At 39.4% G+C, this 19,334-nt stretch overlaps 1 protein-coding gene across 2 annotated transcripts; it reads left to right on the top strand.

Annotated features, from left to right (window-relative positions):
* Positions 1-1,284: 1,284 nt before the first annotated feature.
* Positions 1,285-18,152, top strand: LOC120800945 (microsomal triglyceride transfer protein). Of its 2 annotated transcripts, XM_040147436.1 has the most exons (19): positions 1,285-1,380; positions 1,816-1,890; positions 3,774-3,961; positions 4,209-4,352; positions 7,009-7,116; positions 7,204-7,320; positions 7,410-7,549; positions 7,632-7,782; positions 8,899-9,056; positions 9,212-9,380; positions 9,707-9,814; positions 10,000-10,212; positions 10,329-10,540; positions 10,706-10,803; positions 11,091-11,212; positions 11,357-11,584; positions 12,632-12,756; positions 15,302-15,472; positions 15,582-15,729. In XM_040147436.1, exons 2-19 carry the CDS (start codon positions 1,830-1,832, stop codon positions 15,727-15,729), a joined length of 2,661 nt encoding a protein of 886 aa, XP_040003370.1. In that variant the 5' UTR covers positions 1,285-1,380; positions 1,816-1,829. The 2 variants fall into 2 exon arrangements, with proteins under 2 accessions (XP_040003370.1, XP_040003371.1); XM_040147437.1 differs by lacking the exon at positions 1,285-1,380 and having other exon boundaries at positions 1,830-1,890; positions 15,582-18,152.
* Positions 18,153-19,334: the final 1,182 nt, after the last annotated feature.

The following is a 19,334-nucleotide window of genomic DNA, read 5'->3' as shown; positions in this document are numbered from 1 at the left end:
GTTTTAGCCTTTAACCTTCTACATTTATTTGACTGTTATAGATTCTTGTGACTTTGCAAAATTAAGATTTTTACATACTAAACATGTGGTCGGATTATAAACTATAATGCATTGTTATGGAATAAACAGTATGTTAAATAGTTTAACTCCACCTTGACCAACTGCAGCATTAAAATACTTGTTAGTAATGATGCATCAGTAGTAATAATCAAATGATATGATAATATACCACTGATGCTTTTTATGTACATTTTGATATGAATACTTCCGTATTTTTACTTTTTAAGATTTAAACGCAGGTCCTTCTAATACTTTTGGTATTACTAATTCTATACTTCTTCCAACAGTGAAAGACTTACATCAGTAGTTTTCCAGATGGATTGTTTGTTTTAAGAAAGTGTTTTCTCTCCTTTACTGGCTTGGATTTACGGTACATCGGCGGCCCAGCGTCACCTGGAGGTTCTGTTTTCCTTATCAGACTGGGCACCAATCACAAACCTGTCTCTCAGTGAGAACATAATCCCAAGATGTTAAAAATGTCATTACTTTGCTGTATTCACAAAGTGGCATTTAAAAGAAATGTGTTTTATGTAATAAACCACTGGATCAGTGGTTTTGAGTTTTTTCTGTTGTAAAATATAAACTGTATTACTTATATGTATGGACCTACTGTCATGTGACTGGTTTGAACATGGGGAGACAGTGTTCTGTTAATAAAAGAAAAAATTAATTGTCTCGTCAAACTAATGTCTAGAGGGATAAAGCTGCTCTAGGACCAAAACACATCCACGTGAAGTAAGATGGAGATGGGCCATAACATCAGATATACTGCAGGATCACAAAACAATGTTGCAATAGAGTGAGAGCAAGTTCAATCTTTGCCATCCAAACAGAGACAGTAGAGTAAGTGTGGAGTAGTTCCGCTTGGCCCACTGATGGAAAAAGGATGAAGGGTGCCACCATCTGAAATGGCTCCGGTGAGACGCAGACTCTCAAGGGGTCACTGATCGAGACCCATCAGCCCACACACATGTCGATTACGAACACCACATGAACGACACCGCCGATCATTTTTGAACTCCGCGGAAGGAGGTTTCAGCATCCTCCGTGGATGCAGCTGCAACTTTTCCTTGCGAGGCCGAAGCCTGCGTGTAACCCAATCCACGGGGTTTCGACGGCCTGGACCTTTTCGATTGCTTCGGCTGGAACCTGCCACACTTTTGGTCCTCCGCAGATGCTGTAATCTGAGCCAGAGGGCTGCTTTCACAGACAGACTGCCCATTCTCTCCAACCGAGACCCCGGAAGAAGGGCCGACTGTTCGCCGAGAGGAAATTAGGTTAAAGGTGTTAAACATGCGGACGCCTCTCTGCCGCCTCTCGGTAAATATCATTTTGATTTTCCTACCCTCCGTTTTTTTTTTTTGTCGACTTGTCAGGACGTGTTCTGAAAAACCGAGAAATCCAGACACCGAGCCTCACTTGTCGCTCGATGGATCGCATCAACCAGATAATCCCATTTCATTGACTGATCGATCACATGTCCGCGCGCCGACGCAGCCGCTGCCCCGCTGCATTTCTAGAGGGCACCTGGCTGCATCTGCCAATGGCGGAGGCTCCTGTCAAATCTGTGGCCCCCAGGTTAATGATTTGCTGGTTATCTCGTACTTAGTACTTGAGCGTGGAGTTTGGAGTCTGCCCTCCCCTCCGATAGAACATAATAGGAGAAGCTTGGACTTGCTTTGCCTTTCTTTTTGACCCTTTGTGTGCTACTCCAGTCACTGACTCTTGTTTTTGTGTCGGTTTTGGCTGCCGCAGGGAGAGGACACACAATGTTAACTCTTGTCGTGTTCTTGCTTTGTACAGCCTCCTCTGTCTCAGCTTCTGCCAAAGGTGAGTGGATGGGTTCTTGTGCCATTTTTTTTTAATTTCTCTGTGTGTAGATATTCAGTTGGGATGTCTGGGGCCAACGGGATCCTTTGGCAAATCACTCGAGAGAATCTACTTCATCATCAGTTAGTAGGAATATGTCAACTGGATCGGTTTGTAGATCAAGATGACACTTTTCTTTTCTTTGGAGGCCTTTTCACAGATGACAAATTGGTGATCTATCATCGTTTGGGTTTCTGTGTGCTTTTGTATGGCTTTAACCTATATTGTATCGTGCCACAGACTCTAAAATCCCAAAATGAATGAATTCTGGCAGGACATCACGCTGGGCGATGTGACAGAGCCCTCAATGTCAGTGTCCTATTCATTGCCAGTGGACTAGCTTCACACAGTGCTGTTCTGTGGCATCACGTATGAGAGGTTAAAGAGTATAGTCGAGAATAATAATGAAACAAAAAAAGTATCTTGGTTGCAGGCTGGTGTTTTGGTTCAGATGTTCCGCAAATATCTCAGTTAGCTACTGACTACAGACAAACTGACCCAGAGTTTTTTTTTTTTTTGGTTGTTGAAATCAGCCCCATGTTCCTCAATGACTGCTGATGAAATCAAATACTGACACGTCAGTCTGTCTTCCCTCGTGGCCTAACAGAAAGCTTGTCATTAATAGAGGAGAGATTTTTATCTTCTCTCACTTTGAACACACCCAGTCAAATGGCCACTGATTGAATCGCCTCAATGCCATCCTGAGAGGATAGTTCTGAAGAGGAGGTGTCAAAGGAAAGAAAAAAAAAAAGAAGAGCAGCGCGTTTAGTGGAAGTTGATCTTCGAAAAGGACTTTCATGTCAATGGCTAAATTGTGTTTGGAAAGCTAAAAAACACAGGACTTCAGAGGTTATTTGGCCCACAGTTAAAGGTACCTGGGATTACACCCTCAGATATTACAGAAAAGGTCACTTTCAACTTCAGCCTTGGTGTCTCCGTTAATTAATTTAAAAAGACAATTTACCTTCTGTCGGTCACTTATTTTTTTATTAATCTAGGGCTGACTTGTCTCATGATAATTCAGACCTACAGCAAGACTGATATGTGTGTGTATGTGTGTTCTTAAGTCATTTTGCTTAAAAACTGTAATTACTTTTTTTTCAGAAGTTTTAGTCACAGGTTTTGATAAGCTTCATTATGAAAATCATTTAAATTACAAACATAGATTTACTGTAAGCTTCAAGGCCGGCTGGTTTGAAATCATCCGCCACAATACTGACATCAGCTTTACTTGTAAAAGCCATTGTCATTTATTGACAGTGCATCCATTTGGTAGTTGGAAGCTCTGACATCTGAAATCCAGGCAGGAACGTGTGATGGTGCAGCGACATGAAATGTGAGGTGCTACTAAAATGGATTAAATCCTTCCCGCAAAGTTTACGCATCGTCCTCCGGGTCCCATTTTCTGACAACAGTTCTCAACGGCAACTCTCAAATCTAAGAATTTGGAGCCTGAATGCATCAACATGCGCACAACTGTTTTATCATATTAGGATACAGTGAGAGACAAAAAGGAAGATGGCTGAACGGCTGCTGTGATATTGATCTTCACAGTGTAAGGTGCTGGCATGAAATGAAACCAAATATTATACAGTTGCAAGTAACGTAAAGCATTACAAGAGCAAACACCAGTCGAATGTTTCTTTTTGCTGACACTGGCACATTTACAGTGCTGTCGATCAATGTGCATTGTCCCTGTAAAAAGAAAATAATAAGTCTGTACAAGCAGACCTACAATATCTTCACACTTCAATATGATAATAATAGAGAGTCCTATAATAGATCACTCCCGCTTTCTCCACCGGCTTGTTTATTCACCAGCTGTGCGTCCTGTGTGTCTTCAGGTGGTGCTGCTGGACCCCGGCTGAACAACAACCAGCTGTACAAATTCAGCTACACCGCCGAGGTGCTGGTGGACAGGGCCAGGGGGTCAAAAGAGGGCAGTGCTGGCTACAGGATTTCAAGTGATGTTGACGTCAACCTAGTGTGGAGAGATCCAAGTAGCAAGGATGACCAGTTGATTCAACTGGCGGTATGTCGGTCCAGTGATATGTTGAGAGAGGACGTGATGTCAATTTGTAGTACATTTATTAAACTTTTAATTAAGTGGGTTTAAAAATAGGATAATCCATGAAATATTTCTAACTACAAATACACTTTTGAGAAAACTGGTAGCTAAGTGTGCATCATCAGAGTAGCATTTGGTGTGTTGACAAGCTACCAAAAAATCAAAAAGGACCGCAGGCTATTGTTGAAATGAATCAATCTCTCTTTAATAGATCTCAAATGTGAGGGTCGAGCCTGTGTCCCATCGATCTCAGAAGAAGAACGTCTTCCGTGGATCAACAGCCAAAAGTGTTTTGGGGGAGACCAATCTAGCAGCTCTGACAAAACCTTTCTTTGTGCATCTTAAAAATGGAAAGGTAAGAACAATAACAACGCCATGTTTTTTTTTTTTTTTTTTTTTTTTTAGCCAGGGCATAATTTTTTTTTTAGCAGTTTACATTGAAATAAAACAATACGACTAGAAATAAAATAGTCCTTATCAGTAGCTACAACACTTACTGCCGGTTTTATCCATACGACTTCATAGTCTTTCGACAGTAGTTTGATACACTATCAAAATAAGACACCTTTTAGCATAAAGAGTGAATATATTTGGTAAACATTAACATGGTTAATATTCACTCCAGGTAAGAAACATAAGTAGAAATTCCTGAATATTATATGAATTGTTGTTTTCAACCAGTTCAGAGTCTTAAACATGTGAGAGATACTTACATAAGTAACCTTAGCGAGTCAGTATTGTTCCTCCAGCACTCCACTGTTGTTGTGTTCATAGAATTAATGTGCTTACTTTCATTGTGCTGGAGTGATGATGCTGGCAGGGGAAATCCCAGACAGATGTTTGTGCGTGCAAAGGTCAGCCCGTTCAGAGGGTCAATGAATGAATGAGTGAGCCTGATTTATTGAATGGCTCTGGGTAGCTGGATAAGGCTCATGCTAGTTGTGAGATGTTTGAGCTCGAGATAAACTCAGGCCCTGTTATCATGTCATTATCGGTGTATATTATCCAGTAAGGCACAGTTGCTTCCAAAGGAAAACTGTAAGCTGATTGTAAGATACAGTATCTCATTTAAAGACTCAGGAGAAGAATGATATGGCTGAATGTTGCTGAAGCAATCCATAGTTGCTAGTAGGTCTCTTTATGCCATGTTTTATGTTTTTGATTACATGTCGGTCCCAGCATACAGTAAAAATGTCAATACCACTTAATAATCAAGCACAATACAGCGGTGTATAGAGACACTTCAACATCTTTCTGAATATATTTTATCTTAATTTGAAAAGTTTCTATGTAAATTTTATACACTAGCTTAAAAATAATATTAACAAGACTAGGTAAAAACCTAGTATATGGCTGGACCCCCTTTTATCTGTTTGCTTCTCTCCTGTTCTCTTTGCTCACATAAACAGTAATTAAATATAGCCAAATTCCCAATAGAGCTGTTCTCATTGACATGTTTTTCTGTTTCTGTTGTCAGACAACGGAACAAGTATGTAATGGTGACTGAAACGCGGCCTATTAAGACTACATGCTGACCAGCAGTCACTTCCAAGCCATTTCCTACCTGCTGCTCTGCTCTGCTAAAATCCTAAATTTGAAAACCGCAACATCGTCTGACAAAATCACCAGACACATAAGTTAAAGACAACGGCTGTGCTGGGATTTCGGCTGTATTTACTTGAATGAGGTCTAAAAAGTCACTAGATTCAGGCATTCGAAACTGTTTGCACCAATTCATTTTAAAAAGAGCAGTGACCAATGGGGAAACTCCAACACTAGGCCACTGACCAATGGCTTAACCTCAGCACTCCCTCACTCCCTCACTCCCTCACTCACTCACTCACACACCAGGACGTTCACTCACGGCTGGTCCTGCTGTTGCGGCCCAGCTAAAAAGTAGCATATGGTAAAACCTCTCTCTAATGTTGGCTAAAACTTCACCCATAGGGATTAATGTTGGTTCAGTGTGGAGTAAAGTTTCTACAGATGAGCCATTGGTGTGTGTGTGAAACATGATAGATCAGTGTCTCCCCTGTTGTTGTTAGGTTATTTATACTGATGGCAGGCTGTGGCAGGAAAAATACACAGAGTAGCACTGGACAACCTATTAATGGTGGTCTTATCTGATATCGTGGTTAGGCGCCATAAATAAATTACATACTGTACAGGAGACAGTGTAGGATGATGTAATAGGCTGCTTTCTACACTCATGACCAGAGTCCATTATTGAACCAAACTGAAACCCCATTGGAGAAATTTGTGGTGTGATATGGGCTTTGGATCCATTGTTTAATGCGATTAAAAAAACAAATAAAATGTGCTAAGAGTCATGTAAATTAACATGTCAGTCAACATGTGCCGGCCTATATGTGGGCTGATAAGTACCAAGAAATTTCGATACAGAAGTCAAAGTTATGTTTGAGCTCATTTTGAAAGAGAGAATGAGATTTATTTTTTAACTTCTTAACTGTTTCGTTCAGCGCATATCGTCTCCATAATTCTTTAATGACCAACATGACGGACTCCTTATCAAAAGTGTTTGTTTATATGTTTATGCTGAAAACAATATTGGTTGATATATCGCTATCAGAATATTTCAACTCTTAGCTATCATCATATGCCTCAAAAGTCCAGTATTGGTCAGATTCAAATTTATGGTTGGGATTTAGTCTTTCTTTAAATTTAATGTGGTAGTAGTATAGAATTTAATACATTTAATTTAATAATTGAATGTGCAAAGTTTTGTTGTTTTGTTATTGATCTACACTTCAAAGAATGTTATTTTTGTATTAACATAAATAGTCTCTGATGATGACCTTACACACATGTATCTGTACACAAGTGTGCAAGGGAAAGCCGACACCCTGAAAGCCTTTGTGAGTTGCAGCACGTAGGTAGGTTGTTTGCCTCAGTAGCTGCTTTCTCTACCTGTCAAAGCGGCTCGACATCCGCTGTTTGACAGCACAAAATTCGGTTTAACGTGTTGCTTTCTTTTTACACATCCGCTGTAGGCCAAAGCATTTTATTCCTACTGGGCCGAACCTGCAACCATCAAGAACCTAAAACGAGGACTGGCCAGCTTGCTGCAAGTACAGCTCAATACTGGGAAAGTTATAGAGGTAAACGGTGTGATGACTCTCCCGTCACATTTCTTTTTTTTCATATTTTAATGCGTATAACTACTTGAATTATGTGTCCTTGAACAGAATGATGTGTCCGGAAGGTGCACAGTCGAGTACAAGGCAGTAAAAGGCCAAGTGACAAGAACCAAGATCCTGGAGACGTGTAAGACGGCAGAGACTGGATTCACCACACACAGTGAGGTTAGTCAGCATCCAGACCAAAACACCACGCAACAATATGAACATTACTGAATCACTAATAAATCACATCTCAATGTGTCCCTCTTCAGGTCTTGGGTGTGAACAGGAAGTCCAGTTCTGTTACAGTCTTCACACTTGAGGATGGTTTCATCCGCTCCGCCATGGCGGAAGAAATGCACTCAGTGGCTGTAAACACTCGTAGATCTCTTGCAGCGAAAGTTGTGTCCAGGTAAATGGCTTAAGAACAAAGAAATCTGTGGTGCAGTGTCTGCTGTAAGCACACTTTACATATTCATTCTCTTGACTCCCAGGCAAACCCTCACACTGACAGGCACGGGGGCTGGACCACTGGAGGCCGCTGGGAAAGATGTCTCTGGGGTTGTCAAGTCGATTGACGCCAAACTTGCAGCTGTTGGTATCGTGGCTGAGAAGGTCAAAACCCAGTGCAAGGGTTGTCCGTCAGTGAGTGCCTGTTCACTTTCATGTCATACTTTCACGGTAGCAGCTTCCTGTCTGTGGGCAAATTCTTGTGAACATGACAATGCAAGAACGGTACACACACATACCTTAGACTGATCCACTTAGCAGGCGGTCGTAATAGATTTTGGAGCTCCTTCCTGCAACACTTTGCATATGGAAGGATAATTGTGGCAATTCTGGGTCTTAGTTCTGTAGATTTGTCCAGCAAGAGATGAGACCAGTCGGAGGATCATTTAGATTTTAAACGAGGAGACAGTTATTCAGATAATCTAAATCATATTATTTGAAGACGAAAGTGAAAGTGAGCACAATAGGGTCTTTAAACTGAGATGGATGCTTACAATGGACAGTTTGGGTAGTAATATTACTTGTTTGCCTTTTTTTTTCTCCTCCAAATAAGTTTGGCTCAACTAAAGGTTTGTTTCAAACTTGTCTGATTGTCTTACCACTGGTATTTCGTGAGTAGTCTGACTTATTTTTATAATTAACAATGTTCATCTTACTGATAGGAATGATTAACAAAAGCTGCAAAAAATAAGACTGAAGTTGCAAAATAAACAGAATTATCCCTTAACAGGAAAATGTTATTTTCTTCTAACTGATACAGTTCTTTATTTGGTTCACATGATTATCACTCAGGTTTTTTGTAAATAGATTATATTGTGTTCGTATATATCATGGTATTTATTATGGGGCAGCTCCAGGGCCTCATTTTCATGTGGAAATGTCATTTCATTTTGAGACACTATCATATCGTTCTTACTAAAACAAAACAAAAATCCTTACAATGACTATTTATGAATTTGTACAAGTCGTTATAACTTGCAGGAATGCAAGAAGTCGTACTCATGCAGGTGCATCAAGATTTTTTCACACAGTGCTCTTACATTCAAAACGTGTTTTGCATCGGTACAACTAAAATTTCAGTCCCTTCAGACCTACCTCTTAGTATGAAAAAGGGTCCAAGCCGAGCTGTAAGAGTCATTATTACAAAATGACTCTTTAATAGTAAACAGATACTGTATGTTTTTGTACTGTTATTATTTGCTGAAGACGGCCTGTCTTCTAATCCCCCCTGCTCTGTGTTCTTCCTCTTAGCTTTTTGAACATTGGCAGGCTCAACAAAAGCAGCTGGAGCCAGCGAGCCTGTCCAAAGCCATTGCTCCCCGCAGCTTCCTGGCCCTCATCCAGACCATTAGGAAGGCTCCCAAGGACGAGATCCTCAAAGTTCTGAAGAGTGCCAGCAAGACATCTCTGTAAACAAGCTCCTCCTGTTTTCTTATTTACTTCCTACTGACACCATCACTCTGCTGTTTTTTTTGAATTTGTGCAACTATTAGGATCTAGAATATCAGGATCCAAGAAGATGAACTCACCATCACTCTGTTTATCGTCTTCCTGCTCCTATCAGACCTCAGGTGGTGGACGCTGTGACCTCCTCCCAGACCGCTGCATCTCTGGATGCAATGCTTGAATTCCTTAACTTCACCGATGCCAAAGGTTTTGTCCTGCAGGAGAGATTTCTCTATGCATGTGGCTTTGCTTCACATCCCAATGAGAGGATGCTCCAGGCTCTGCTGGTGAGTGCCATGTTGTTGACGGAACTGACGCCTTTTCCTGCTTATTAAATGAAAGTATAAAACTGTTCATATCAGTGGTTCATATGAGGGAAAGGTGCGGTCCACCTGCACTTAATTTCTGGTGGGTGCAATTGTCTCTGCATATATTGCTTTATATATTATATACAGCTTTTTGTCACAAAAATATACTGATGTTTTAAATATGCTGTAAAATATAGAAAAATCTGTCTTAAGAGCAAGTCTGCAAAACCAAGTCATAATATACTTACATCATATGTCACCATGCAATGTTTTCTTTGAATCTAAATAAGTTGCTTCCTTTTCAGGACATTTCTAATGGGAAGATCGGCAGCACTGTCATCAAAGAGTCTGTGGTGATCATTATGGGAGCCCTGGTCCACAAACTGTGTCAGAAAGGAGGGTGCGACTTACCGGTAAGCCTCTAAGAAGATAATATTAAAAAAACAAGTTCATGTGACTGTATTATGTCAGAATTTGAACCATTTAGAATTGTCAGTTCACAGACACGAAAGTGCACATTTTGTCTGTCGAAACTCAGCCAAAATTGAAAGAGTCTGAGAGCTGATTGATGATCTTCTGCTGTATGTTTACCTTTCAGACAGTGGTCCAGGTGAAGAAGCTGATTTTAGACGGTCCTGGCAGCACACAGGATGAGTCCAAGGTCCAGATGTACCTTCTAGCTCTGAAAAACTCACTGCTCCCCGAGGCCATTCCCATCTTTACCAAATATGCAGAGTCAGAGGTCGGAGCTTACAACACCATTGCCCTCACTGCCCTGCAGAGATACGATGTCAAGTTCATGACTGATGAGGTACGCCGTAGTTAACATAACATTTTGTTTGAACTGATTCGTGTGGATGATATCAATATGTCGATTTAATTAGCAGGTAACAGAAGATGAAACCAGGTATTTCTCTGTCATCTCAGGTAAAACGGACAGTGAGCAGGGTTTACCATCAGAATCGACGGATCTATGAGAAAATCGTGAGAGCTGCTGCTGCTGATGTCATCCTCAGCAGCAACCCCTCATACATGGAGGTCAAGAATCTGCTTCTGTCCATTGGAAACCTGCCACATGAAATGAACAAGTACATGCTGTCGAAGATCCAGGACATCGTCCGCTTCCAGATGCCTGCCAGGTGTGTTGTGGGGCATCCAGTGGACCAACAGAGATGATACGTTTTTGATAGAGAGGGTGCAAAAACTGACAAAAGCGATTCGTGAAATCAAACATAATAAGCAAGGATTTTCAGTTACACATGACTGAAACCTTGTACAATAAAATTATTTTCTGCGTTTTTCAGCAAAGTCATACGCCAAGCAATGAAGGACATGATTTCCCATAACTATGACCGTTTTGCAAAGGTTGGGTCATCATCTGCGTTCTCAGGATTCATGGCACGTAAGTGATCAACCGTTATCTCTAAACCCACAAAAAGGAAGAGATTTACAAAAATTGGTTCAAATATTTTCAGTCCGAGATAAAATGTGGAAAGGATATTAACATTCTTGCTGACTCAAGAGGACATTCAACTTGACATTTTGCAGCACATCTAGGCTCAATTTGGGTCGTATTCCTCCACGTTTTAAGCAATAAAATTACTAACATCAGAGCTACATGGATGCTAATTGAGTACTTTTGATGACTGGACTGCGCACGTGAATAAACAAAAATTCCACTCCCTACAGAGTCTGATGACGTGACCTCCACATACAGTTTGGACATCCTGTATTCAGGCTCTGGGATCCTGAGGAGAAGCAACATGAATATATATGGTACTAGTAAAGGAGCAATGCTACATGGACTACAGGTAAAGAAACAACAAAAATGATGAGAGATTAGCGAGTATACAATAACGATAATGGGAACTGAGAGTTGTATGAAATTTTCAAGTAGTGTAAGTGAAATATCCCAAGAAGGTCAAATGTCCTTGGATATTCCTCATGTCTTCTAGGTGGCAATCGAGGCCCAGGGTCTTGAGTCACTGATTGCTGCCACACCTGACGAGGGAGAGGAAAACCTGGACTCGTTTGCCGGGATGTCGGCTCTGCTGTTCGATGTCCAGCTGAGGCCCGTCACCTTCTTCAAGGGTTACACTGACCTCATGTCCAAAATGTTCTCCATGACTGGGGATCCCATGAACGTAGTGAAGGGTCTCATCCTGCTGACTGATCATTCTGAGGTAAGAGGTTACTGCTATGTAACACGTTAAGGCCTCATTTCAGACGAGAGCTAAGGATGGTGGTCGAATGTCATCTCAGTGTTTAAAGCTGACATTCAGTGTGAATGGTCAAAGCCAGTAGTCATGAGTCATGCATGCAACAGATATCGACAGTGGGGCTTGTTTACTTGGTCAGATGCAAACGGAAATGTGTGCACGGTCACAGATAGCGACTGACTCAAGTCAATAACTTCAGTTGTTGAACTTCCTGATGTGAGTGTGAACAAGGCCTAAATGCGCACAGCGAATGCAAGGATGTGACATTTCTAACCTGTTAAACAGCTGTTACATGTTGCTAATTTGAAAGCGTCGCTTTTTATTAAAGGTTTAATAAGGTTGGAGTTTTTCTATATATATATTTTTATTGTCAATAGATTCCATGAACAGACCAAAACCAACAATGTGTCAGTCTATCTGTCAATACTTTCTGACTTCCCTAACCTGTCTGTGGCACTGATCTCCAAGTCCACTGGTTCCGACAAAGACTTAAATCTATTAAAGCAGGTCAAAAATATACATTTTCATTTTTAAAAAGGCTGAATAATTTCATACGACAGTTTGTAACTGTCATTTTTAGCAAACAGTACTCAAACAGCAGTAAGAGAGCATTTGTTGGGGACTTATTTCAGTCATGGATTCATACGCTTTCTGTGAGCTAGTGAACTAGGATGGTGCATGTGGGATTGACTCAAAAGATAAACGACAGTACCATTGTTCAAGGTTAGGAAGGAACATGTGGAGGGAAGATGTGTTTTTAATAGTTTTTGGACAGCAATGAAGCTCTATGGCACAGGGAGATAAGGATATGTCTATATGGGAAATACTCGTTAGTAGGAACAGTTCATTGGTTTTGGTCTTTCCATGGGATTTGATGAAGGTAAGAAAATCCAGATTGTCACCAGCCTTAAAACATATTCTCTGTGAATCTTAATTATCACTGTCATAAACTGGAGTGAGACATAATCGAGTCTTCCATTGTGTTTCTTCTTCTCCTCTTTGGTCCTGCAGGTCATCCAGCTGCAGTCTGGTCTGAAGGCAAGTGCAGAGTTTCAAGGAGGGTTAGCCATTGATATTTCTGGAGGCATGGAGATGAGTCTGTGGTACAGAGAGTCCAAGACCAGCATCAACAACAGGTACAGTCCAGAGGCAATAAAATAAGCAACTGTTGCAGGTGTTTTTGTCCTGTAGTCGAATAAGTGCACCAGCAAACCTTCAACCTAATGTTATGTGCTGTGTATTCAGGTCACAGAGTCAAGAACAACAGAGGAATGATATATGATCTCACTGAGTACTTTTGTGCAGTACTGTATGTACAGTATGATGTAACACATTTTCAGGGCAAAGGCCCTTGTGATAGATGGACAATTCTTAGAAATCAACCTTTGTGACTGAAAGGAAAGTTGTTTTAGAAGTTTGAGCCATGTCACCGTACTGCAAATAGATTTCTTTTGATGTTGGAATCATGTGAACTTTAGAAAGGCTATAAGTGCTGTCTGATTCATTTGTTCCACCGGCACGTTGGACATGCTCCAGTCCTGTGTCTCACGCCTGTCTCATTTCTAGGTTTGTGTGGATATGACGTCAGCTCTGTCTGGTTTTCTATTTTAAAACAGTACAGTCAATAAACAACATTAGCTGCTGAAAACAGAGCACATCATCACGCCGATGTCGGTGAGCTTGCAGCATCTGGTGATGAAACAGGGTTTAAATGGAAATGGCACAGATTTTAACATTCAAATACGGTGCGATTTTCCTGTGCAAGACAGGGTTGTATTAACACCTTAGTATTTTTTTTTAGGAAAACGAGGCCAAAGTACCAAAACTTGACACTGAATGTTTCGGCAGATTCTTCACCTTGTTCACTTGGTTTTTGGTCAGATGTTCTCTGATTTGTAAAGTATTTGAGATGTTTGATTATTTTGCTGATCGGAAAATGTTCTTTGAAGGAAAATATATTTCACATAGCAAAGTAAGAAACCTTTGGTGTCTGGACTGAAACTTTTGTACTGGCACAGCATGCAAATTTTAATCAATTTCCAGCCCTAGTGTCTTATAATTACACATTTAATGTACGGTTCTATATGTAAATTTCCACTAAGATTGATTTGCAAAAGATCGAAAAAAAGGGGGGCTTTAATGGGAATCTAGGTTAAGGTGGCAAAAAACACATAATGCTGTGGAATTAATACCTTTTATGGAACAGCAACACAGAAGAAAGAGCTTCTGTGTTTCTGTTTTGAGGATTTTCTGCCTTTTACCACTGTTAAGAGTAACATCTTGGATTTGGACATCAGGATGATTTGACCTGCGTGTGCAGGGGAATGGCAGAGGCAGGTGAATGGATCAGCATAGTTGTACCTCTTCCACTCTGATAATAGACTGGCAGGCTATCTATAGTAGCAGAACAAACCACACTGGCATCTCTGCCAAGGCATGTCTCCATGGGCAAAGTTACAGAGGTTGGATTTTCAACTTGCTGGCACAGTCTATGACTTGAAACATAAGGAGAAGATGGTAGTTCCATGGTAGTTAAACTCTACTTGTTAGTGTCTGAGCTTTACTGTGCTTTTGAGCCACTGATTCAAAAACATGGCCACAAACGAGGATCATGCGCCACAGCAGTTACACAAAGACTAAAGAAAATAGCCATCACCGATTGTCTGGGAGGGTTCTGTTGCAAACCGACTATCAGGACTGGTACAGGTACATTAAACTGCAGGTAACCATTGCAACAGTTGTTTTGTTTCATACTATGCTACTAGTTAAATGTTAATATCATTTAATTGGATGAGGGTTTAAAAAAAAAAAAAAAAACAAGATTTATTTATTCTTTTAGTAAGTGGCTGAGGTATATGCAATAATACTGTACTCTGAAATGTCCAAATAAGGAAAAATAATACTCCTACAGTAATAGTAATGATAGATATTTTTCACCTCTTCACCTCATCTTGGCCTTACAGAGCAAATTTGAATTTTCACATGAAACATGTTTTACAAACTTAAATTTATAATGTGGAAAACCATTAATAATATGAAAAATTTATACATTCTCATAAGGTTTTCACATGTAATCATTTAACATAACATCACCTGGTATTTCAATTGTAAAACAGCATTTCAGATGAAATTAATTAACATGTGTACATATATTTTATACATTAAATGTTAAAAACAACATAATTTTACACATGCAGAATGTAAAATTTCACATCTGCATTTCATTTTCTTGAATGAGATCAGGGGATAGTGTCACAGAAACTTTAGACTTGTCTCTAGTGTGAGGCCAGTCTCTATTTTTCTCTTAGATAACTTAAATGCAAGTTAGTTTCACGAAAATCAGAGATTTGACACTATTCTTTTCTTCCAGAAAGAAAACATTTTCTGACGGGGTGAAGGGAGCTGAATGGTTTGATTATCCATGTTTTCTAATGGGGAAAAAAAATTTGATTAACTCAAAATTCATTGCAAATTATTCCTACTTAAGATGGTCAAGAACTAGATAGCTTTTATGCAACAGATGAATTCAGACGACTATCGGATGAATTCAGATGTCTCTCTGAAGTCTATTAGTCAGATCCAAGCCATAATCAAAGTCTGTCTTTGTGAAACCAGCCTGGTGTATTCAGCTTTGTCTGTTGAACATATTTGAACTTGGTTTTCGCTTGCTTGTGGTTTCAGAGGAGCCCTAGTGGTCACTGGTAATGTTACTGTGGACATGGACTTCATGAGAGCGGGTGTGGAGGTCAGCTTTGAAACAGAGACATCGCTGGATTTCATCACCACGGTCCAGTTCTCTGAATATCCCTTCTTGGTGTGCATACAGATGGACAAAACTACCTTCCCCTTCAGGTACCGTTAGACCCTCCCAGTCAAGAAAAGATTCATTCATCATTGGGCTTTTATTACTGAATCAACTTAACCAAAACCTAACTCTCTACTCTTAATGTTCTGCCTTCAGTGAATTCCTGACCAAATATGAGAGCCTGTCTTCAGGGAAGAACGTAGTGTCGCGTAAGAGCAAGAAACAGCTGGTCCCTGGCTCTGAATTCCCTCTTAACCAGGAGAACTCAAACATGTGTAAGAGGGTTTTCGACTCCAGCTGGTAGAGAGACCATGAACTATCTTATGGGCAGGTTATCGTCACTCAAAAAGGGTTCATTGCATTCAGGGACAGCTATCACACCTCAGCCTCAAGCAGTGAATGTAAGAGAGAAAATTGGTGAATGTTTTTCTTTTTTTTTTTTTTTAAACAACACATGCAATGTTTACATTCCTGTGAGTATTTAATTTTGATTTGACATTTTGTTTGAAACCAGCAATTCTTGCATTGTCTTTTTATGGATTTCTTTGAAAATGTATTTATGACAGGCACATACAGGATGTATTTTTTTTTTTGATGCGTAATACACGAATAGTACCACTGTAATTTTCCCCAACACAGTTATAGTAAAGACGTACATGTAAATATCACACTGGAGACAGTGGATTAACTTTCCCATTAAAAGAAACGCTCCTTTCAGTCAACATTCCTTTGTTTTTTAATTAAATTTGTTTAATATGGAGGAGCAGTTCTAGTTTTATGTCACCGTATTGCTGTTCACACACTTGAAATAACTCATATACCCGAGTAATGATATCTATCCATCCATCCATCCATTTTTTGCCGCGGGTCACAGTGGTGATTCTCTTAATTGCTCCTACAGAGACGATGTGTGTGCATTGTCTTTACATTGTACTTGTAAGATTGGAGGTGAAAATCATACCTATAAAAGTGAATCCATCAACACTTGAATATTTTTTTTTTATTTTTGACATTTTACATGTCAAAGTCAGAGTATTTGTCATGAGGAGTAGAGCATAAAAACAGTTGTATATATGTTGGTATGTATGTCATGAGCTTTAAGTCTTAGAAAGATGCTCAACTGACTCATTTTAGCTTAAAGATGAAACATTTATAACAAAAAGCCTGCGTTACAAAATGGGAACATGGTGACTATTTAACATTTTAGATATTTAAGATATTTTTTGATACTTAAGAAGGCATCTGCTGAATATCACATACATGTATACTGCAATATGGCTGATGTAAAAGCAGAATTGCTGGACCCAGCAGAATGTTTTGATATCTACATGTGACATGAGAAAAAATGGAGCTGCAGTACTGGTCCCTTTTTAGCCGGGTTAGCTGCTTAGCTCCACGGATGCTAATGTCAATCACTGTTGTTCCAGCACTTTGGTCAAAACCAAAATTGTCATGAAACTTTTTGGAGACGGTTATGGTTACCAGAGCTTGAATTCTACTGACTTTGATGATCCTCTGACCTTTTCTTCTAACACCACTGCTATTAATCTGTACAAAAATTTGGTTTATGACCAAAAACCTGCAAAAAATAATAATTCCCATTAGTCTCAACTGTGCTTTGTGCTAGTGCTAAGTAGAAATGTTAGTATGCTAACAAACTAAACTAAGATTATGAATATGGTAAATACAGTAGTATACCAGCTAAACATCACCATATTAACATTGGACATGTTGGCATGCTGACATTGTTAAGCTAAACACATTGCTAGAGTGGCTGTAGACTCTCTTTCGTGCTAATAGAAAACCAGTGATCCCTGTGTAGGAGTTTCAAGTGGAGAATGAACAATCAGGAAGCAGATATGACGGAAAACTCCTCAATTTTAATTTGTATAAATCACAGCAGATTTTGATAGGTAGGGTTTTCTTTATACCCCATACTGTGTAGGCTTTGTCCACATTAGCATTTTGTTAGCTTTACTGTTTTAAGTAAACGCCTTGCCCTCATTAGTTTGTGGTAGGAGACAAAATGTACCTTAGTGGCCTAAATGCAAGACACACTTCTTGATCCAGGTGAGGCAATAAATCTTGACTTTTCTTGTGTCACAGCTGTGACATCAGAGCCCCTACTGGCATCCAAACACAACAACTGGGCCTTAATGTAGATTCTTTAGAAACCACTGAGAGCAGCTGGGGGCAAACCAGTCTCGCTGCATCCAGGGCAACCAAATAAACACAGCAGCAAACTGTCAGGGTAAACTTAAGCCTCAGGCCGGGTGATGTTTCAGTGTCACCAGAAAGCTAACCTTGCATGCTGGCAGATGCCAAATGTGTACTTCTGTTGGCATTAATCCATTCGATTGCCTTTGACCCATGTCAGATGCTTTTCTGTGTTTTCCGCGCTGAAACTTTATCAGCCACGGATCAAACTCCAGCCACAATAAGGTCAGGGAGATAGAAGGAAATAAGATGCAAATATGGTCAACACAAAATATCACATAAAAAATATGTGCTAATGTTCAGAAACAGTATCAAATAGTCACAATCAAAGTATGCATAAATGTTTGAATAAATGACTCTTTATAAAAGAATTTATAAAGGATTAATAGGTTGCAACTATATTGGCTTTATTAATGATGAATAAATCAATTGTTAATGCTTCAAAGATCAGTTATAAACCATTTTTTACACCATTTTTAAAATGGTTTGAAGAAGTAATAAATGATTTATTAATTATTTACCGTCGTTTTTATATATGTATGTATGTATGTATGTATGTATATCTATAATCTCTCTCTCTCTCTAATACATATATATAATTTCTCCAATGAAAGGTGCAAAGTGATATAAATTCATGGACACAAACATGTTCAGTAGCTTGCATTTTGAATTTATTGCAAACATATGTAGGCATGTCAGTCTACATTACACTCATCCATCATGTTCATTACTTTCAAGCGTGTAAGTGCAAACACAGCACTTACTTCTCCTTTCAAGGTACCTCTCTGCTGTCATCCTGACCTTTGTCTTTTTCGGGGGCAGCCATGCAACACAGTTGACATCAGGCATAAAACATATACAATGCCACTTTATGACTTTACAGCCATTGAGGCATTTCATTAAAATATGTGCGTTGAACATTCTCATACTGTATGCACTTATCTCAAACCATCACACCTTCAGTTAACCCTCTTTATAGAAAAGCAAGCGTTAATACAATCAGTTTCCCAAATTTAACCTCAAAGTCAGCAGGTTTGTTGAAGGACATCTGAAGAATGTTTTAAACACATGTTACAGTGCATCTTTGGGCAAAATTCATCAGTTACTTTTTCAACTGTTTAATATTACCATAAGTGGACATAGTGTTCCTGCTACCACAAAGGTTTACAGCCATTCATTGCTGTCAGTACTGGGGACAAAATAGTGACAGTCCAAGTGCATTAAGTACATTATTATTCACAGATAAAGGTCATACAAGAAACTATTTCCAGGACAAAGTTATATGTTTATGACAACATTAGAACAGCTGTTTTATTGAAGCTTACAAATTAAAATATATTTGTGATTTATGTTATTCTACACAAGGTTTCAAAATGATATGTAAATGTGCTAAAATATATCCTCTGAAATTGGTAAACATATATTTATTATCTTCCACCTTTGGACAACTTACTTACACATACTTTCAAAACTGTATGGCAAGAGGTTGACTATCACATCTCTCAATTTGGACTTGTTCATACTAAGAAAAGTTGCTTTGGTTTTTTTTTGTTTTCCTTTGGATACATGGCAAAATGAATTTTGTTTTTAAATTTCTTAAATGTAATTTCTATACAACAGATCTTATCATTTCTAAATAAATAATGGTTTTACTTGCACTGCTCTCAACTGCCTTGGGCAAATTCAGTCAGA

The sequence above is a fragment of the Xiphias gladius genome, chromosome 15 (genome assembly GCF_016859285.1).
Source record: "Xiphias gladius isolate SHS-SW01 ecotype Sanya breed wild chromosome 15, ASM1685928v1, whole genome shotgun sequence".
Taxonomy (NCBI): Eukaryota; Metazoa; Chordata; class Actinopteri; order Istiophoriformes; family Xiphiidae; genus Xiphias; species Xiphias gladius.
Note: the sequence above shows the minus strand (reverse complement) of the source record. Positions and strands in the feature narration are given on the sequence as shown.